The 21,826-nt window shown below is 51.7% G+C and overlaps 1 protein-coding gene across 1 annotated transcript; it reads left to right on the top strand.

Annotated features, from left to right (window-relative positions):
• Nucleotides 1-3,225: 3,225 nt before the first annotated feature.
• Nucleotides 3,226-20,945, top strand: LOC137447117 (opsin-5-like). The gene is made up of 6 exons (XM_068150383.1): nt 3,226-3,666; nt 12,369-12,456; nt 14,049-14,211; nt 14,832-14,959; nt 16,804-17,132; nt 17,910-20,945. Exons 1-6 carry the CDS (start codon nt 3,598-3,600, stop codon nt 18,462-18,464), a joined length of 1,332 nt encoding a protein of 443 aa, XP_068006484.1. The 5' UTR covers nt 3,226-3,597; the 3' UTR covers nt 18,465-20,945.
• Nucleotides 20,946-21,826: the final 881 nt, after the last annotated feature.

The raw sequence follows: 21,826 nt of genomic DNA, 5'->3' as shown, positions 1-21,826 counted from the left end.
GCAGCAGCATCCCTCCTGCTTTGTCTCAGAAAGCAGATGCTGTGCTGTGTCACTCTGGTACCCCAAGGAATGCTTTTTCATTTCGCCATCAGTGCAAAATAATGGCCAGAGATGGAGGAAACATCCAGAGAGCTGAGCACCTGGCAACACTGTCTATGGCTCTGTATCCTCTTGTCCTTGGCCTCTTAAAACCAGCTTTCCCTGCTCACTATCAGTGAGCACATGCTGCAGTGAGGATGTGAGGTTCCTCCGGAGCTTGCTGCTGGGGAATGTTTGGTGTCAGGGTTGATGAGCAGAAGAGAGCCATGCCTGGGTGTCTATTTTCCATGCACAATTGTTACACAAGTAAATTGACTGCAAACCCACATCTCCATAATGAATGCTTGTGTGTCCAGATGCCCTGCTGGCATGAAAAAGGTTGGGTGCACCATTAGGTAGGTGCAATAGCTGAGCACTCTGGTGTACTCACTAATTCTTGCAGTTGGTGTCTTCCAGTGCAGGGCAGAGCTGCATGGAAGGAAGTCTGAATCAGCCAGACCAATGGTTTCTAAACTCTCTTTCCCTCCTTAACTCCAATGCTGTTAGAGTTGGGGCACCAGCACTTTACTGGGGTGCTCTCAGGAAAGGGTCCTGTGTCTGGTGGTGAGCTGGTAGTTTCTAAGGAAGAGGGATAGGAGTTTCAGGTTACTTCCCACCATCTGGACTGCAGAAGTGCTAAGCTGAATGTGGGCAAGCACAGGGCACTGCAAAGCACCGCTGATGGATGGCAGCTGGGCTGCACTGTCCCTTCTTCACCTGGAGCAAAACTGATATTCACCATCTTGCTGGGACAGCTGGGGAGCAGGAGAGACAGTCCCAGAGGGGAGAGGAGCAATGACCTGCCCTGAAAGCCTGAATGCATGAACAAGCTGCAGTGAGCATAACAGTTTGTTGGTGAGGCAACAAAACAAAGTAACCCTGGTGGATTTTTGTCACTAGGTGTAGAGTTGCTTGAAAGCTTTAGAAGGTGAGTGGTGATGTTCTTTGGCTGTAACATGACTTACAGGATTCCTCTGAGAAGAAAGTTGTAGCATGTGCACATGTGTTTGCTTATGCATTTTCTTCCCTTACCAGCTTCCTTTGGCTGAAGCAGGACCCAGACACCTGTTTTTAAAAAGAGAGAGTAATTTGTTTGGTTGGGGTGGGTTGGTTTGTTTGTTTTGATTTTCAAGCTCTTTGTAAGAAAAAGCTTTCATAAGTTTTGTTCCAAAGGTGGAATATGGAATGCTTGCTCCAAGGTCTGGAGGCTAGCATTGTTAAAAGGCAGGTTCAAGCAGCTGCTACAATGTCTTCCCGGCTCCCATGTGAGCAGCGAGTTCCCATGTCCCCGGGCTCACTGCCATTCCCTTCAGCTTTCTGCAGTTATGCTGCAAACCCTGCATCGTAATACTTATCCCCCTAAATGCTTAATTACCTGAGAAACATTGTTTGGTTTGATTAGCACTGATGGCAAAAAGCATCTGAAGAAAGTACCTTCCCACAGAGAAGCTGTTTTTGACAGGAGAACAGGGTTAAACAGGCATTTAGGGAGTTAAAGCCTGGTCTGTTCTGGAGGCACAGCTGGAATAGGCATCTTAGACCTTCAAGATCTACTGTACTAAGCCACCTTAGCTCCTGCAAATGGGCTCCAGTGGATTAGGAGCAAACCCAAATACACACCAAGAACATAAAGATTCAACAGACAGTGTAGATGTCTTCAGGATGGAATCAAAACCTTCTGGTTGGCCTTCACCTGTGACCCACAGGGCAGAGAAGGAGGAAGAGAAAAATGAGACAGGATCACAGTCCCAGTGCTGTGATTGAAGTTGGTGTTGAGAAGGGCATGGGGCTTTCTGAGTTTGCTGCCAAATGACAGGCTGTAACCTGCTTGGCAAGTCTTGTACACTTCAGACTCTACTGGCTGGCAGCCAAAAATATTGTCTGGGACAAGTGACATTGTGTAAGTTTGACATACCTGTTCTGTTGTCCTTGGAATGCTGCCAGCATCCTGTGGTCATTTTCTGTTGGCTGGGCTCTTGTTCCTTTGGAGAATTGATTGCTTGAATATTCTTTTTTTTTTCTTTCTGGTTGTTTTTGTGGGGGAAAGGGAGGACGAAGAACCATAGAATTGTTTTGACTGGAAAAGACCTTTAAGATCATTGAGTCCAACCATTGAAGAGCAGGGAGAGCTTAATAACCAAAAGTAGATGGTTGATGTAACACAGGCTGTATGGAAATCTCTAGGATACACAGCAAAGGATTATGCTTCAGGACAATATAGATATCTAGAAAACAACCTGTTGGTTAAATCCTAATTCAGAGTACTGTAAGAACTTGCTCTGTGCCTTGACCATTGCTATAAAGAAGCAGTATTGAAAGAGTGTAGTAGGTCTGGGTTCAAGCATGGTTTACTTGTGCTTAGGCTTAGAAAAAGAAGGTGTTCTATGAACAGCTGACCTTATGATGCCTGGTTTCTTGCAGGTTTGGTTTTCTGCCCTGTCAGCTCTGTGAACCCTGGCTCCTACATCTCCCTTGAAATCTTTTACAGGCAAGAAGGGAGGCGGCAAGCAGGGGTCTGTGGGTGCTGCTCCATCAGCTGCCTGTTCATGGCATCTCTGCTGACCTTCCTCACCTCCTCCGACAGCTCCTTTGGGTCTTTCCCCACTGCACAAACCAAGTGGGAGCTAATTATCTAGAAGAGTTCAGACCCTCTTCTCAATCCGGGTGAGAATGGCTGATGAGTGGGACTGGGGAGCAGTGGTGCTGCTGAGAAGAGGCAGACCGAGACAAGGAGGTCTGTGTCCAAGGAAGCTACCCTGCAGAGATCACGCAAGTGTGCGAACATGCACGAACTTCAGTAACTCTGTGCAGTGCCTGTGAGCAGTGTGGTGAGGAGACGAAAGTGCTGCTGCTCTGACTTGAGCTTGTGACTCTGCTGAAGACTCTGTGTCCTGGGGTGTGTCACTGGGCATCATGCCTCAGATCCATCCCAGGTGAAAGGGAGAAACTGGGGCATGTTCCCTGGTAGGCGCCAGGCTTTTAACATTAAGTCTGGCTTTGTGGAGGGGGCTGCACAACAGGGCCTCAAACTTGGCTGAGGCCTTTGTATTCCTGGAACACAAACAAAAACTCACTTCCAGTTTGTAATAACCTCAGTATGTATCTATTTACATAGCTGTTTAGTCCATGGATGTTTCTCATGAAGGCTCTTTCCAAAGCACGTAGAGTACATAAGGCTATTGCTGTGCTATTGCTGTCCATTTCTTCAGCTTCAAGGTTCCTTTCTGAAGCAAATTCAAGCCCCTGAGTCCAAGCTGACCAGCAGCCCTGATGTTATCTGGAGCTCTAGGAATGAGCACTAGAGTTTTTTGATATTGTTCCCATCTCAAACTGGCAGCCAAGTGAAAACTCCTGGTGTGGAGAGAATTAACGAGACATGGTTAAGTGATGGCCATGACTTCTGTTTTGCCAAGCAGAGGCAGGTCAGATTAATTTGGGTGGAAAACAGAACCCAGCTCCAATTGGCAACAGGCTCAGCACAGTGATCTCCACCTCCTTGCCTCCTCTGTCACTCTGAGCATGTCCTTGGAGCACCTCACAGCACAGCATGGGGTCATGCCAAGTGGCCCAGCAGATCTTCAGGGAGAGGTGAGTGAATGACCAGTGTGCCTCCGCTGAGGGGGGTGAGAGGAGGTACCCAAGGGGAGACAAAGTGATGTCTGGAGATGCCGCGGCCACGGAGCACAGCTTTAGCTTCATTCTCTGTGCCTCAGTTTCTCTAGCTATGCAAACAGCATCTCCGAGGCCAGTCGCTGGTGAGGTGCAGCTTGGCAGGGGGTTTACCCCCAGGGAGCAGAGTGCCCGGGGCTGAGCTGGCCGTGCCTGTGTGCCGCACAACTGCTGCCCGGGCTGCGGGGACGGCGACCCCCGGACTCCTCAGCCGGGCGGAGGTAGCGCAGAGCCTAGTGCTGGCGGGCCGGGCACGGTGCGGGCAGAGCGCGGTGCGGGCGCGGAGCTGTCCGCCGCTGGCGGTGCTGAGCCGTCGCGCTCCCGCGGCCGCGGAACCTGCGCGCATCTCCCACGGCCGCCGCCGCCGCCCCGCGAAGCTGCCGCGGGAGCCCCGGCAAGTTTCTGGCGACGGAGAACGGAGCGGGCTGACCCCGGCGGCTCCTCCGGGAAAGGTAAGAGGAGGCCGGCCGCGGTAAGGTAAGGTGCTGCCCCGGGCATTCCGGGTGGGACACGGTGCCCCCGAGCGTCCCCGGGACTGGGAGTGTGGAGTACATGTCCTCAGGGGTGTCCCCGGGTGCTGCGTGCCAGGGAGCCCAGTCCCCGCGAGTCCCCTCGCGTTTGATAGAGCACAGCCCTGGGCAGTGTGTGCCCCGCGGTTAGCACTGGGGACTAGCAGTGCCAGCCCTGCTTGCCATCTCTGCTCCCCACCTGGGCAGCCCCGGGTGTGAGTGGCACACCACACTTGAGGACTTTAGGGTGCACGGGTGCACCCCCTTCTTGCAGGGGCTTGCAAGAGACCTGGGTGGCTAATGGGGGGAGGCAGAAAGCAGGCTTGTTTTGTTGGTAACCAGTAGGGACAGGCAGCCCTGGCACAGGACATCTCTGTCACCTACCAAGTCATTTGGGGTAGGGGACTGGGGGCTGCCCTTTCTTGCACTGCAGTTTGTCCTTCCAGTAGCGAGCTGTCACTCAGCTCTGCTCTTTGCTCTTCCATGACTTTTTCAGGCTTGCTTTATTTGCTAGGGAGGCAGCAGCGTCTGAGCTTCCCCTGTGCTAGCAGCTGCAGAAATCGATTCTTGCTATTTACTATTGAAAGAGACTGGAGGTCAACTGACTTTCCAGGCTTATCAGGTTTCCTTCTCCTCTCAAGAAAGTCTCTGTCTTTGTGGCACATTGGCTGAGGAAAAGCAGCTGCCCAAGTCTGGAGAGGAAAAGGCCAACACCAACAGTCACCCAAAATAAAATGTACAGGTTTTCAGTTAGAGTGCATGTGATCAGACCAGTCCAGCTATGCCAGTGTCCTTCCAGGTGTAGGTTTAGTTACAGGAACACAAGAATAGGCTCTGTGATGCAGAACGTGAGGGTTTCCTGGTAATGTACCTGTGGCAGCAGCTGCTCGGAAAACTTCATCTCATTTTGAAGTCTGATTAAATTGAGGGGAAAGGAGCTTTCACCGTCTGTCTCTTCTCAGAACAGACTCAGAACAATGGAGCTTAAATCAAATTCAACAGCAGCTTTGTGTGCCCAAAGACTGCATGAACATGCAGCTTGATTTTGTGCTGGCTGGGTAGCCCCTGATGAGGCATTCTCATCTGAAATCCCCCCAGAGGTGTTACAGATTTAGCCTTGATTGAGCATAGGCATGTTGTTGAAATGTTTTTGAGTGGGAAGAGCACTCCAGCAGCTGTTTCTGTCAGAAATGAGTGTGAATGTGTTTAGTACCTGTGCTGATGCTTCTGCAGCCTGTGACCCTCCCCTAAACATGACAGCAGAGGGGGAGGCTTGTGTAGGCTTCTTCCCTGTTGTGTGCTCACCTGAGGAAGCAGCTCAGGGAGAGGTGGCCTTTGGGCAGGCAAGCAGAACCAGGGCAGGTTTGCGAATGGCAGGGAAGCAGGTTACTCACTGTCTTGTTTCTACAAGGGTAAACACCGTGTGAACACATCCTGGGGCCTGCTGCCAGCATCCCCCTCACAGAGGAGCTCTGACAAGTGCTCCACCTTCTATTCATCTGGGAGGGGGGAGGCTTTACAGACCCCCAGTGAAAGCAGCAGGAGAAGGTCTGGTTTTGTGATAGTTGCTGTACTGATCCTAGCTTTGCTTGCCTTTGCACTGCCTGCAGCTATGGTAAGCTTACAGGATCTAGTTTATGATTTACCTTCAGACACAAGAATGATAGCTCTCCATATTTCTATAAAACTGATTTATTGCCATGTGTCAATGACATCAGCATATCCATCAGAGCAAGGGATGCACTTTACCCTTTCCTGTATTATAATGAGAGATGTGTGCTTTGCAACAGCTCAAGCACAACCATAAAAATAAGGCAAATCCCAAGTAATTTGCCAGAAATAGAAGCTCCTCTCCCCTGGATTATTATTACTTTCTGCCAGCTTGATCTCACAGGACACTTGTAGCTCCCCTGATGTACTGCAGGATGGAGACCTGCCAGGGAGCTGATGGAAATAAAGTCCTGCAAGCTTTGCCAGTTCTCTCCTTCCTTTGCTCTGTGCCTGTGTGTATGCTGAGGAGCAGGAACAATTCTTTCCAGACTGTTTATGCTGGGCCTTGCCCTGTCTCATCACCAGTGCAGCTGTGTGACCGTGATCTCTCCTTTCTCCTAGGCTCCATGTTCTTAGCACATATGCTTTGCTAGAGCGCTCTGGGGAGGTGATGTGTGTGTGCTGTGAACATGTCTGCTTCCAGGGGCTCTTGAGGAAGGATGAAGCATGGCCTAGGGGAGAGCTGTGCATTGTGAGAATTTCAGGAATGATTTACTCAGCCCTATATGAAGGTTGTTTCCAATTAGGTTAATGAAGGACATCCTTCTCACGGCCAGAGTCACTCAGTCTGGTACAAGGAGGTATAAATCACCTGTCGCTGTACATGGACATTCTTTACTCTCCAGAGAATACAGGAGAGGAAATTATTTTCACTGGGCTGTAAGCATTTAGCTTCTCACATGCACTGTGGAAAAGATGAACCCAGCAGTCCCACTTCACCACCAGTGTTACATCCTCCTGCCCACTCAAGGGCACTGCCAATCTCCATCACCTCCACATCCTCACCTCCATCACCTCCACATCCTCACCTCCATCACCTCCACATCCTCACCTCCATCACCTCCACATCCCCACCTCCATCACCTCCACATCCTCACCTCCATCACCTCCACATCCTCACCTCCATCACCTCCACATCCTCCTCTTCTGGATTCACTCTTCTCTTCACCAAGTTTGTTCCTAGGATGAGTGACTCCCAGTCCCATTCCTAGGTGCCACTCTGCAGCCTGTGACATCACTCCAGCACTCTGACCCACAGCTGGGTCTCACCCAGCTTGGACTGTCACAGGGCTTGAAATTGCAGCCCCCTTCCTTGCAGTCTGTTGCATATAGGGATGGTCAGAGCAACAAGCAGCACTGAAGGCACTTGTGCTGTAACTCCATGCTCCAGAGCCATTCCTGCTTGACATTTACCCCAAAGGCATAGGCTCCTATCTTAGTGCACACATCTAGAGTGTGCCTTTGGGAGCTCTGTCCTTTTTCATCTGTTTGTGGTTAATGGTGAAGAGTCACTTTCTCAAGAAATTGAGAAGCTGATGAACATGTAGCAAAACCTCCTCCCTCCTTCCCTTTCCATATCCACAGTGCCATACTGTGGGTCTAATAACTTGGTGGCTTTCTAATAAATTTAACCTTAGCATCAATTAAAATGCTTTGGCAGACAAGGAAAGGAGAGGTGGGCTCCTGAGGACATTCATCATAGAAAGCACATTGAGACTGGATTTTCATTAGCTGTGAAATTAAATACTCTAAAATAGCTTTTTCACCCTGACAATTATGAGTATGCATCAGAGTGATGTTCTTGCCCTTCCTTGCTTGCTCCTTCATTTGCTGGCGAGGAGGAAAGCCCATTTCCTCACAAACCTTTTACAGGGTGGCCTGAAAAAGGAAGAAATTGGGTTTTTTTGTGCTGCTTTTCTTTTTGCTGCTTTCTTGTGGTGGAGAGATGTCATCAGAGAGCTTCTCTGCAGTGTCCCATCAATTCTATCAACCCCCTTCAGTTAAAGCCTCAGATCTCCTAATTGTCTTGCAGCCAGCTGTCCATTTTCCACAGAAGCCCAAGTTTGCTATTGCTGTTTTTTTTCCTGAGATCACAACATTATAACCAAACCCTGAACACAAGTCTCATTTATTTTGATATTCTTTATGAGTCACTGGGTGGTGTGGTGAGGATTTGAGGCTAGGGACAAGATTTGCGCAGGGCAGGTTAAGAAAGGTTAGGAAACATTTCCCTTATTCCTGCTAGGAATTTCCAGCACTTGTGTCCAGCAAGTTGGGATCGTCCATGAAAATCCCAGGGGAAAGCCTAAGTCTCCACTTAGGAGAGATTCAGCTCAAAGCCTGGTTGTGAAAGCACCTGGAGTGCTTGCACAGGGCTCATGTGGCAGGGGCAGTGCCAGGTATCCAGGAACATCCTTTTACTGCAATGATGATCTTGTAAGGGGAGAAAACAGTCATTGTTCACTCTGGAGCCTCTGTATTTCTCTCCTCAATGATGCGGTCTTTCTGCAACCAGGCAGAGTGTACTGCATGCCCAGAGCCTGGCTTGCACTGGGGTGTGACCTCACAGGGATGCAGGATGCAACAGGAACCAGTTGGGCTGGTTCCTCCAGGCTACCCTTGCTGAGGAGAGCACAAAGAAGGCACAGGAAGGGCCCTGGGGCTGCCCAGCTCCAGAACAGGGAACAATAGTCTTGCTGTTGCTTTAATAGCTGCTGAAAGATGAGCTCAACACAGACCAGGGCCAGGAGGAACAGCTTAAAGCTGCCTGAAGTCAATTCTGTGCTGGGGTCTCTGGCTGGGGTTCATGGGCTCTGCTCAGGATTCCTGTCGATTTCATTCTCTAAGCTCCCAGGGAGCAAACAGAAAAAGCCACTCTAGCTAGGCACTGGCACGTCCCAGTGGCTCAGCCAGGCAGGCAGGGAGGAGCTTCCTGGATCTGCAGGTGCCATCAGTCACGCTGAGGACACAATGAGGGGACAGTCACCTTCAGCATAAACCTGTAAGTGGAAGCCTGCAAGCAGGTGGTGAGGCGAGCAAACTGTTACTGATGCTTTTAGTGTGGTGCAAGTGCAGAAAGATCAGGCAGTGGATTGCTTCCCTGTGTGTCTAGTGCAAGCTGAGGACTGGAGAGCAGCTTTCCAAGGTAATACTAGCTGGGATAGCTGCTGGACTAAACTCTTTTCTCTCTAAGCAAAGCTCAAGGTGGATCTTGGCCCATTGCTGCTCAGAATCCAGCTTTGCATGCCCTGGTAATGACATTGTGCAGACATTTACAGGGATGGCCAGAGAGTTTGCATTCTACCCAGAGCAGCTAGAAAGCCCAAATGATGGAGGTTCCTCTGACTTCCCATAACCTTCTCATGAGCAGCACTTGCTGCTGTGGGGCCACACTGCCAGCACTTGGTCCTCTGCATTGCCACCAGGCAAGATGAACAGGGGTAGAACAGGAGAGGTTATAAAGCAAACACCTTGTGAATTATGTTAACCAAGCAGAGCAAATGGATGCAGATGAACTTTACCATGCAAATGAGGATGCTCAGATGTGTTAGAGTGGTCCAAGGCTGCCCTGGTGCAAAAGCAGAACTGAGACAGCAATGTCCACTGTCCAGGAGAGCAGAAGGAAAAGCAGGTCAGGGGAGTGTGCACCTGCAAAGCATGTGCTGGGCTGGCAAGGTGAAGTCCTCCAAGTCAAGCTGCTGCTCTGACACCAACACTATTTGAGGCAGGAAGCCTCTAAGATGCAAATGCTAGTATTTTCCTTATGTATTTCAGCATGCTATTACTGGAAGGTAATGAATTTATAAGGCTGAACATTGAAACTGCATGTACATAGATACAAGTACTGATGTCTGAGGAGCTGCTGCACTGGTAGTCAGGCAGGGGACACTTGATCTGTTCAAGTAGCAGACTAGCTGTGCAGCCATGAGTCTGCCTGGCAGTCACACTGCTTGGTGCTTTTTCCTATAGATGCTCACATATCAAACCCCAAGGCCCAGCAGCATCTTCCAAGCAGACAGATAGTGTAGCTGGAGTTTAGTTCCTTGGTAAAGCACACACTGTTGTTAGATGAATGATTTGTTCTGCACAGCAAAAGACTGGAAAAATACCAGGTCTGGTGGTCAGTCCTCCAAAGTGAGAGATGGTGGCAGGAAGCTCTTTAGTACTAGGAAACTCAAAGTGTTTAGACCTCCTGGCTGTCCATGTTTGCCTTTATGATGTCCATACAGACCAGACTTTCCAGACCCAGGAAGGAGGATGGGGCTTTTCAAACTAGTGCTGTGTCCTCCTCATCACCAAAAGCCAATAAATGAATTGAGGAAGGAGGAAGGTGTGCTGCTTATCTTTCTGACAGCCTCTGTCAGTTTAGCTGGATGATGTAAATGGAGCTTAAATTAAGGTCACATTTGCATCAGGCTGTCAAACCAGTAGCCTGGGCAAAACATGTCTCAAAGATGTGGGAGTCTGCCAGCAGCACAAGGGCTTTAGCCATGACTACTGGAGCAAGTGAGCCAAAATCTGGTTTGCTGCCTCTCCTTCTGCCTTCAGTGCAGGACAGCTCTTTCTGTGCAGCACACACCAGCTCTTTTGCTTTCCCCTGCCTCTGTTCATAAGGGCAGCAGGAACCATCCATAGAGGCCAGAAGTTCAGCAGAGTGAATCAAGAGCCACGGGTGGCTGTTGCAACTCTCATTAACTAGGCTCATTAATCCAGCATCCTGCCTAGCCTGCAGAGCCAACTGCCTCATACTTGTGGTATGTAGGTACTGACCATAAAAATACATGATTGCTTAACATCAGATGCTCAAGATAGTCCCACCTCCTACTTTTCAGTGAGCTTATCTGAGCTGTAAGCATCCTATAGGTAGTGTGCCCACCTAACCTAAGAAAGCCGTGAAGTAGGTGAGAGGAACCATCCCTTGGTATTGGCTGTATGGGCTTGTAACTCAAGGGGGTGAAAAACTGTTGGAAGGATCTCTTGGCAGTTTAACACCAATCAGTGTCTTCTAATGCATTTACACTCAAAGCCAATTTACTCCTTACTTCAAGAAATTAGCTGCATCTGCCTGTATGCAGCCTTGGGTGTGAGGTGGACATTTTCACCTGGGTATAGGTACAAGGGGAACTGCTCTGGTTGTGAAATCCATGTCAGCAGAACTCATGGAAGGAAATGCTCCATCCACCACAGCTCCTGGCCCATGTGATAGCTCCCAAGCTGCCTCACAGCACTTAGAGGTCAGGTAGGGATCTGTGATGGGATACTACTGGGTTTTACCCTTTTTCCTGTAATGCCACAGCTGTTCCCTGTTCCAGCTAGCAGCACAGCCTTATGAAGACTGGGCTATTGGACAAGAATAAGCAGCCTGTTATCACTTGTGAGGCCTGAGCTGTGCCATTGCTGGCCCCAGCTGCCCTCTTCTCTCCAGCCCCTGCTTCCTGGGTAGGGCACCACTTGCAGTTCTTGTGCAGCATGCAGGTGGAGGCCTTGGGGGAGAAGGCAGAAGTAGTGCATGCATTAAACACCCCAGCAAGCAAGCTAACAGCTATTGGAACATAATTAAACCATTCTTTTCTCTCAGCCCCTCTCTTTTCTCCCTTTTTTCCCCTTCACCTGAACAAAATATTTTTCCATTTCTTTGTTATCAGTGAAGAGAGTGAATTTACTGAAACGTGTCTGCTGTTCTGCTCTGCTACTCCCTATTAACTTCCCCAGCACTTGGGAACCTATGGCTCAGCTGCCCAAAATAGCAGGGAAACTAATTAGGTCGATAAAACTCTATGATTGAGTCAGGCACCCTGAGAAAGGGAATGGTTTCTAACTAATATTTTCTTTATCAATGCTTGTGCTCATCCTGAAGCTCCTCACTGCCTGCACTGCTGGCACCATAGGTCAGCTTTAGTTACAGCTGAAGAAGGCAGGTGCCAGCCAGGAGCAGTGAAGATTGCAATTCCCTTCAGTCTCCAGCTGTAGGATCTCTGCAGGGTTTGATGAGCAGCTTGTTGCAGGTCCCCTTGTCTAGACAGGTCCTTCTGGGCACACACAGTGCATGTCTCGCAGTAAGAGCAATTAATATGCTGCTGGATGGCACATGAATGCATCACAATGAGAGCCTGGGCCAAGTCTCTCTGCTGATGTGGACTCAAGGACAGGCAGAGGCAGGTGAAGGACAGGGCAAGTCTGGGGGAGGCTGGAGACATTGCAGAACATAAAGCCTCCAGCCCTGAGCAGCCAGTCCCCACACTCAGAGCCTGCTGCAGTAAGCACTTGGCTTAGGCTGGCAAAGGAAATGTAGATCCTAAGGCTGATGCTAATCAATAAAGTCTGTAATTGAAGAAATGGTGAACAAGTGAGGTTACCAGCCTGATCCTCTTACTGGCCTCCTGCCCAGCTCTCAGATCAGTGCTACCCACAGTGGTAGGGGCAGGGGGATGTTGCACACCACTGGCTTGGCTGTAGCAGGGTGCCAGGAGTATATCACAGAACTGTCTTATCCAGGAACTGAGGAAGCTTAGCACTCTTTCACGAGCCAAAATTCACCCTCACTTGTATCTTGCTTTGCAGATGGGAAATGCATCCAACACCTCTGTGTTCACCTCCACCTTATCAGAGAGAGAAGACCTGATCTTTGGCACGCTCTATTTGGTCTTTGGTAAGGAAAGACAGCCCAGAATACCTGTGACCCTGATGCAGGCATCCCAGGTGCCTGCCAGAGATGTTTCAGACCTTTTGCAGTCACTGGTATTTCCAGGAGTGTTCAGCCCTTAGCAGCATTACCAAACTGGCCTTTCCCACATTAGCCCTCCCCACAGCACTCAAAAGCTTGGTGATTGCATTTCCCTCTCAGTATTTGGAAAGCTGAAGGACAACCTTTGAGGAGCATCAGCTCCTACTGCAGCCTCCTGACGTGAGATAGGGAATCTCTGTTAGCATTGCCAGCTTCATGACTGTTGGAGGTGATTTAGGCCTCCAGCTAGCCCTTGCTTTCAGCAGAAGATGCTGATGAATGTCTTATGATTTGGTGTCAGTCACACTGAAAAGCCAGCAAGCAAAACTGAGGGGCTGGGACATGCTCTGAGGGGGTCTAGCCCTGGTTAGTGTGGGCCACAAGTAAACAATCAGCAAATAAAAATCTTCCAGTTTTCTGAGCCCTGAGCAAGTTTTCTCCCAAACTCTAGAAGAGTTTTTCATGCCTGTGATGATGGGGAACCCAAGGCATGCTCACACCACTGGGGCTGCCAGCACCCTGCAGCTCCTAGGAGTTAGTAAAGCCAATAAAAATGTACTTAGCACAGCCATGAGAGGAGCTCTGTGGGAAAAATGTCTTGTGAGCCTGGGAAGGAGGACAAACATCTTAATCTACCCTCCAGCAGCTCCAAATCCTCCAAAGCTCTGAATTTGGCCATCCTGCATGGGAATCCTGCTCCTGAGGGGAACTTCAGCATTGGCCATGCAGCAGTTTTGGAAGCTGATTCTTACCACAGTATTTAATTTAGAGCCTAATCCTTTAGGGAGAAACTCTTGTCCTACCTGACCTGTCCCAAGACCAGGAGAGATTCCCCTTCTGAGGACACCAAAACCTCTTCAATGAAAGCAAAATCATGCAATGAAAGGGAAACAAAAAAGAAAGGAGAAAGCCCTTCTTATAGAATGGTAATTGCCACTGTTGTTTTAAGTACACTAATAGCAAATGAAGAGCCTTCTCTTGTTTAGTCTGGATTTTCCTTGATCTTCATAATGCCTTTCTTCTTGTTTATTTTGTTACCATGATATTGGACAGCACAGAGTCACAGGAGTGACACTGCCAGGAAGAAATTAAAAAGGCAAAGGGGCCCAGCAACTTGGCCTCACATCAGAAGAGCAGTTGTACAAAGCTGCAGTTATTTATCTAGCTGGAAGGAAGTGCCCCCCTTGCTCCTTCCAGCTGGAAGAAGTGATGCTGGCCAGATCCTCCACCCGCAGCCCATTGCAGTCTCACCCCATCACTGCCCTCCTACCCAACGCCTCTGTAGGATGTCAGGAAGGGGAAGGGATCAAATTCAATGTAAAGCAGCTCCAGATGTGCTCATGCAGCTCTGCAGATCCCATGGGCTCCTCTGCTCAGCCCGCTCTGGAGAGGGAAGTCTGGAGCCTTTTCCACCCTCTGTGGACATCTCCGGTGTCTGCTTCCAAACATCTCAAGATGATCCTGCCTCCTTTTCCAGCTCTGTTACATACAGCACTATTCCTCTGCCTTCTCCACAGGCATCATGTCCCTCTCTGGAAACTCATTGCTCCTGCTGGTGGCCTATCAGAAGAGGTCCATGCTGAAGCCTGCTGAGTTCTTCATCGTCAACCTAGCCATCAGTGACTTGAGCATGACGGTGACACTCTTTCCCTTGGCCACTCCTTCCTTCTTTGCACACAGGTACCTTGTGGAAGCAGTTCTGCACTGGCCAACAGCCCTGAGTACAGTCTGCAAACCTTGTTTTGAAATGGGGAGATCCCTGACAGGGGTTGTAGAGGGACCCAAGCAGTCAGTCTGGTAGCACTGGGGCACTGTGTAAGTTCACAGACATCCATCCCACAGCAGGGTCTTTGTTGTTCCCTGATCCTCCAGGTTATGATGCAGACTTGCTGTAAAAAAGGTCTGCTGGTTGGTTTCCAAGCTGGCACTTGCATGGCATGGGCACTGGAGCAGTGTACACTGCTGTGCATCAGGGCAGCTCCTGCACCCATGGCTCCACCACTGCCTGTCACTGGGATGTGCAGAGAATAAATTAGGAGCAAGCTCATGTCTTTTCTTGGGCAATCAGGTACAGGACTCTGTGCAGCCCGTTGCAGCCACCCCATGCATGGCCAGCCTTGGTTTTGGTGTGGGACCAGCAGCTGAGGCTCCAGTGCCAGGAGAGCAGCTGGGAAACACCCAACCTCCCTCTGGAGCAGGGCCCATGGAGCAGATTGTCACCCAGCCCCAGGGCAGGGGCTGTGAGTCAGCTGCCCCAGGCAAGCAGAGGGCTGTCCTTGCCCACAGGCTTTCCCTTGCAGGTGGCTCTTCAACCGGGCAGTTTGCACCCTCTACGCCTTCTGTGGGGTCCTGTTCGGGCTGTGCAGCCTCACCAGCCTGACGGTGCTCAGCACGGTTTGCTGCCTGAAGGTCTGTTACCCAGCATATGGTAGGTGCTGGGATGTGTCCTCATCTGTACTTGCACCCCTCTTGGCTAACATAACCCTTGGGTTTTATGGGCCAGATCCACCTCCTCTGGGAAAGCTTTGGCCCAGGGATCCTATCCCAGTCAGTGCACCGATGCAGCAGACTCTGCAGGCCTTTGTCACTTGTGCTTTCATTTCCCAGCACCTGCATGGGGCTGTGGAGCCCCAGCACCCTGTGCCTGTGTCCTGTGCATGCATTTCAGCTGTCTCCTGCTTCCCTTTAGAGTTCAGGAGCATCATCCAGGAAGTGTCAGGAGGGTAGTCCTCCCTCTGTAGAAAAATCCTAGCTGCTGTATCACGGCAGGGTGCAGAGTTTTGAACATCCACACACAGACCTGAGCTTAGGCCAGGGCAGACTCTGCTTCTGGGAAGCCACAAGCTCTGGCAGTGCAAGGAAGAGCTGCTTTCCCTGATCCCTGGTGGGAGAGCCATAGGCCAAATGTATTTAATTCACTGACATAATTAATACAGGGGGGCTGGGTGTGCAGTGTCATAGCTCACTTCTGTAGCTGTTTTCACCTGGATTTCCTCCACAGAGCTAATGTAGGTGCTTGCAGCTTGCAGTGTGGGCACCAGCTCTTTGCTGAGGGCACGCAGCACAGAGAGTACCTGAGGAAGAATGGGGATCCAGGGTGTCCCAAACACATTTTAAGGTCCTCCTGTGTGGAGGTGACATTCATTTCCTCATCTCAGCTGCTCACCTTCCAGCTAGTGGGTATCTCATATCAGATTTTGGATTAAAGACCAAAAATTGAAATAAAATGGGAAATCAAAGATCTTAGTTTGCTTTGCAGAGCAGCACCTCAGGGTGCACCTTCACCCCTTCTCCCATGGCTTATTGCCCATCTGCCCACAGCCTGTGGCTGTTGCCACATGCTTTGTCCCCATCAGCTCACAGAAGTGCAAGGACAACGCAGGAGCAGAGTCACCTTGGTTGGCACACCAGCTCAGGAGATCACTACAAAGGTGGGAGGAAAGATGAAGACAAAATCTGTCTGTTAAAAGGCAGCTTAGGCAGCAGTGGCTTTTCCCTGCACAGGTCTGCTCTTGAGAGGAGCTGGAACTTGGCAGCCTGGCACATGTGGCTTATCTCCCTGTGACATCCCAGCCCGTTTTCCCTGAGGAAATGGCTAGTTTCAGTGTACTTTTAATTGCTTAGTTCCAAAGAAAACTGTTGCTCTGCTGTGTGGCTGAAGAATTAGCACTTTATATTGAGCTCTTAGATCAGGGAGTTCATGATCTGAAGAGCAATGGGACAGAAAGGAAAAAAGCTGCCTCACTCAGGGCTTCAGTCTGCTAGAGAGGAGCAGGTCCTTCAAATGACAGTGTCTGAGGTGGCTTTGAGTAGTCCCTGCCCAGGCCCAGGCTGCTGCAGCCAGGATGCCTCTTTCCAAGCTGCCCACAGGGCTGTGGGTTCAGTGTCCCCCTGCATGCCACCAGCAGCCACATGACCTCCCAGCAGCTCCTCCTGAAGTCATTGCTGATCCTACACATGGCTGCCCAGGCTGGGGCAAGTCCCTGTGTTTCACTAGGCTCCCTCCTCTGACTGCCCTCCAAAGTGGACAAGAGGATATCTGTGTGTCCCAGGGCAAGGGGTGAGTGTTGGCATGGTTCTGCCCACTCCAGGTCTGCAGTGCTGCCACGTTGTGTGCAACAGCTCCTGTCCTGCCCAGGCAGCCCTGGCCATGTCCCAGGGTGGGTGGTCTCTCCCCCAGTGCTTGAAGGAGCAAGCAGCTTGGGGTGGCAGCCCCTCTCTACTCTCTCTTGCCCACGGAAAACCATCCTCATCCTGATCCCTCTGCCACAGGCAACAAGTTCTCGCCGTGCCACGCCGGAGTGCTGCTGCTGTGCATCTGGGCATATGCCCTGATGTTTGCCACGGCCCCCTTGGCTGAGTGGGGCAGCTACGGCCCCGAGCCCTATGGGACAGCCTGCTGCATCACCTGGAAAGCCTCCAACAGGGAGGCCACGCTCTACATTCTCGCCCTCGTCATCTTCTGCTACCTTCTCCCCTGCCTCCTCATCCTGGTCTCCTACTCGCTGATCCTGTGGACAGTGCGGGTGTCCCGGCGAGCCGTCAGGCAGCACACCTCCCCCCAGCGCAGAGCCCGCAGCGTGCACGGCCTGGTGGTGAAGGTAGGGCAGGGCTTGGGGTACTGCGGGGTCCCACAGTGCCCCCAGGCCCCCGCCCCGTGGGCAGGTGAACACGGCAGGACTCCTCCTGCCAGGGTGTCTGCTGCACCAGGTGTTGGTATCAGTGTGGGTAACAACACATCTCCCCTGCTTAAAGCCATCGGGTGGAGGAGTTTTCGTTTTAAATGACATTGGCAAAGCTCTTTAAAGGAGCTTGCATGAGTCATTGTTCCCCAGACCGTGAGCTAATGCTATCACTTACCAAGGAGATGTGAAAAAAAGAAGTGAATACCCTTTAAAACAACCCAAACATGAACACAGCCAGCTTGCTAACCTGGCCTTGAAAGGAGCCTTGGTGTTTGCTTAGAGCAGGGTGGTCTGCAGAGCCTCTCAGTTGGTCTGCACACTGGCACAAGGGGTACTGGAGGGATTTGATGCCAAAAGGTTCAATGCTGACCTGGTCACAGCTGGGTCACTGGGTACTTTGTAATCATCTGCTGTGGTGAGCTGAGGCAATCCCAGAGTTTCCCAGATGGGTTGGGCTGTGAGTCACCTGCAGAGAGTGCAGGGTTTTGTGCCCACACTGGGATGTGCTGAGCTGCTGCCCTGCTGTCTGACACCCAGTGCCATGGGTCCAGAAGGCTGAGCACCTTTCCCCGGGACTGTGACTGACCCCTCAGGGTCCTGTTGCACATGGCTGAGTATTGGGGTGGGGGTCAGGATCCTGCATGTGCCACAGGAGGCTCATGGTACTGCTGTCTCCATCTCCTTCTCTTCCAGCTGAGTGTTGCTGTGTGCCTGGGCTTTCTGGCTGCCTGGACCCCTTACGCCATCGTTGCCCTGTGGGCAGTCCTTGGCGATGCCAGCCAGGTGCCAGCTCTGGCCTTTGTGCTGTCAGCTGCCTTTGCCAAGTCCTCAACACTCTACAACCCCCTGGTATACCTGCTCTTCAAGCCCAACTTCCAGAAGTTCCTCTCCAGGGACATGGTGCTCCTCCAGGCCATCCGCACCCTCCTTTGCTGCGGCTGCCCCAGTGCTGCACTCCAGTCTTTCCCATCCCCAGGCTTTGATGACCGTCCTGTGGCTTGCAGAAACTGCAACGATGCTTTTGAGTGTTTCAGTAACTACCCCAAGTGCTACAAACTCCCCCAGGTGCCCAGCAGCTCACCCCAGCGTGCTCCCCTGGCTCTCCTGGCGGACGGAGCTGCCCGCCAGCCTGCCCTGAAGAGGACGGTGCAGGTGATGGTGCTTGTCACGCGGAAAAGGTCAGGCCTGGGCACTGCCAATGTGGTGGGGGAAGCCCTGCCATCAGATATCATGAAAGACCTTCTCTGAGCCCAGCTGTGCTTGGCTGTGTCCTGCCAGCACACTGGAATACGAACCCAAATGCAACATTTCTCTCACCTACATACCCAACGAGTCTCCAGCATCTTCTGCAGATGACATGGCATGAAGATTTAAGACCAACTTTGCCTCCCACCCTAGTCTGGCTCTTGTGACTCTTAGCCTAGTCTTTGCACTTGAAAAAAAAGCCACCCTAACAGACCCCCAGTGCCTGAAATCTGCCCAGGGTGCAAGTCCAGGGTGTAATTTCTCCTTCAGCTTGTTCTCTGGGCCCTTGGCCTTTGTTTTTCCATCCTGGTGCTCTGATGACCAAGTAAGAACTTGGTTGTCTTAAGAAACTGTGCCTGGCAGGGAGGGCTGTGGGCCAGGAGGCCCCTAGAGGCACCCTGCTCCCTACACCAGCTCCTACAGCCCCTGCTGATTGTGTCCTTTCCCACTGGGGCACAGGACCGCTCCACTCAGCTACCTCACTTGGGGTTATGAAGCATCTCTAGATACCTCTGGAGCCTGCTGTCTGTGCAGGCTGTGTTACCCCACTCCCTCAATTTGAACACAAACCTGTCCTGTAGATCAAAATGGGAGCTTGTCTTTAGAGTGAGAGTTTGGGGTTAAAGTAACCCTGGTGCGAGTAAGAGCAGTCCCAGGCTGCGGTCTCCTGGCAGGAAATGGTGGATCTGTGGCTGAGCACCATCCTGCAGCCAGAGCTGTGGCCACAGGGTGACAAGGGTGACAGGGCAGCTCCTGCCATCACACTGCTATGCAGGGAGCAGCTGCCTGGCCGACAGAATCCTGCAGGCTTATGGTCACCTACAACCATTTAGAGATCAGTGTGGGTGGGTAACCCATGGGAAGAGTCAGGGATGAAAAGGGCCAAGAGGATGTGAAAGAGCCTGATGCAGAGCCACCAACAGGAGAGTCCCCATGTCCCCTTGCTCACTGTGGCAGGTGCAGGGCAGGCTTGCAGCCATCTCTCTCCCATAGCAAGCTGGCAGCCCTGGGGTGAAGCTTAACTGGGGCTAAGGTCAGGGGCTCCCTGTCCCACTCCTACCACCAAGCTGCTCGTGTGACCAGCCTCAGGCATGGCAGGAACTTGTTTTGCTTTGCAGGGACTGAACAGCACAGCCAGGGAGTGCTGAAGGGAGGGGGCTGGTTATCCCCCCCAAAATGAGAAGATAGATTCAAGGTGGCAAGAAGACTCAGTAGCAGGTGTGGGAGCTGGCTGCCTGCTGGCATCTAGCCAGTTACTTGTGGAAGTGCTTTACATTGTCACTGAGTAATAAAAAAATCCATACCACAAGCCATCCCAGGGCTTCAACATGACATCATGGATGTGCCAAATGGGAAGAGCAAACCATTTTCTGCACCAAGTGCTGGGAAACAGATGCTGCTCCCAGTGCCACCACTGGCTGTGATCTGCCTATAGTTCTGCCTGCCAGCTCTGCTTGCCAGCCCTGCCAGCCCTGTCTGTAAGCTGACCCCATGCTCTCCCTGTTCTCTCCACTCTCCAGCTACAGAAAAGGCTATTTTTAGCAGTTACTCCCAGAACTGCCTTTTCTTAACACAGATAAAGCAGCCTCTTCTCTGCCCAGGGCACCCAGCTCTTGACAAAGGCCCTCCTGCTGCAGGGCTGTGCAGAGATCCAGAGGTGTGCTCTCAGGGGCAGGCAGAAGGTGCCCATGACCATCCCATGTAAGATGCAAGCTTGGTACCACCTAACTTAGGCATTACAAATACTGGAGTGTTTTGGCCTTGCTGTCATGGTCCAGCTCCAGCACGGGTGGCAGTGGGGCTGGTGTGAGCTCTGTGGTGAGGGAGGTGGCTGATGCAAAGTAGCAAAGGGTCCTGGGTGTGGGTGGGGGCCTGCCTTTGCTTGCCCTGCATCATCGTTACTGGCTGCTGCTGCCCAGCCCTCATTAGCACGACAGCACGGCAGTCCTGTCACTTGCTTTTGTCTCTTGAATATCTCCACGTAGCTGCTTTGACTGGCCTGTGACAAGGGAGGGTTATTGATACCTCTGGGGTGTGCTTGCATCTTCCTGGGATGGTTTTGCCTGTGTGTGCTACCTGCAGATGCAGAGGGTAGGGGCAGAGCAGGGTTCATGCCCAAGAGCCAAGTAATAACTGAAAGGCCATGTGGGGAGTGATGCTCCCATCTTCTCTTCCCACTCCTGCTATGCAAAGAGCCCCCACCCAGCCCAGAGATGTGCAGGATTTGCAAAGTGCTACAAACAAGCCAAGAAAAATCAAGCAGCCAGTGAAGAGAGGGGACATGCAGGTGCAGGTTTCTAGAAGGGTCAGTCACCCCCTGGCCTGGGTCACAGATGTCTGGCCCTGTCCCCCACAACAGCTCAGGGTGCTGCTCCCCATGCCTCATCCCAGGCACCCTGGCACACAAGGGAATTACAAGCACTGAAGTGTCTCTGCTGAGCAGTCATCGTGTTCCAGAAGCTGTACATCTCTGAAGTAAATTACCTCATGCAAAACTGGTCTTGGACTTGGTTGGGTTCTGTGGCAGCAGCTGTGCTTCAGGACAGATGGGAATGTGGCTGTGGTGTGGGGAGTGTGGGCAGGCTGGTGAGGGAGCCATCAGCCAGGGGACAGACCCCCGGGGCAAGCAAGCCCCTCCTGCCTCAGCACCAACCTGCCTCCTGTGGGATGAAGCAGCAATGGTGTGGCTGGTGGGGACAGGTTCCTGCCACACGGCTTCGAGCTGGGGCTCAGCCAAGCCCTGGCCGTACCTGCTGCCTGTGGCCACCCTGGGAGGAAAGGAGTCTCCAGAAAGTTGGCCAAGGGCTGATTTTCCATCAGAGGACATGAACACGAAGGGCTGCTGCCATCTCCTGGGGGCTCTCAGGGCATGGCCACTCTAGGATCGTTGGAGGGCCAAGGATGTAACCCCCCCAGCTACGCTGAGGCTTCAGGCTGTGATGGGCTCGGGGACTGGGCTTGATTCAGCTACTGATACAGCACAGGGTCCCTGATTTGCTTTCCAGCTGCCCCCAACCCCCACTGCTTTGTCTCATGTGAAGTAAAAAAATCCACACAAATCAGGAGACAGGAGAAAAAAAAAGAAAGAAAAGGCAAACCCCTCAAGTTCTTCCTTGTTCCAGCAGAATGCCAGCTCAGCATCTCCATCTTCAGTGTGGTGAGAACACAGAACACCGGCAGCACCTTGCGCTGGCTGTGCACAGAGGCACTCAGGCTGCTGGGGTCTGCAGCCCACTGCAGCCACTTGCCAAAATCCCACTCAGTGCCATTAACTCCATGCATCTGTGGCCAGGCCAAACAGCAGGGCTAGGGTCTTTCCCCTGCACCTCCTGTGGCTGCCCTTACCTGGATACTGCCACTTGCAG

Source organism: Melanerpes formicivorus, unplaced genomic scaffold (genome assembly GCF_026170545.1).
Source record: "Melanerpes formicivorus ecotype bairdi unplaced genomic scaffold, bMelFor1.0.p_v2 SCAF_19, whole genome shotgun sequence".
Taxonomy (NCBI): domain Eukaryota; kingdom Metazoa; phylum Chordata; class Aves; order Piciformes; family Picidae; genus Melanerpes; species Melanerpes formicivorus.
The sequence above is the reverse complement of the archived record's forward strand: the minus strand, read 5'-3'. Positions and strand labels throughout refer to the sequence as shown.

Excerpts from the sequence above, each read along its gene's own strand:
- LOC137447117 (XM_068150383.1), top strand. The coding sequence starts at position 3,598 with ATGTCCTTGGAGCACCTCACAGCACAGCATGGGGTCATGCCAAGTGGC. Across the intron at positions 3,667-12,368 it reads CAGCAGATCTTCAGGGAGAG|ATGGGAAATGCATCCAACAC; the intron begins GTGAGTGAATGA and ends CTTGCTTTGCAG. Across the intron at positions 12,457-14,048 it reads CACGCTCTATTTGGTCTTTG|GCATCATGTCCCTCTCTGGA; the intron begins GTAAGGAAAGAC and ends CCTTCTCCACAG.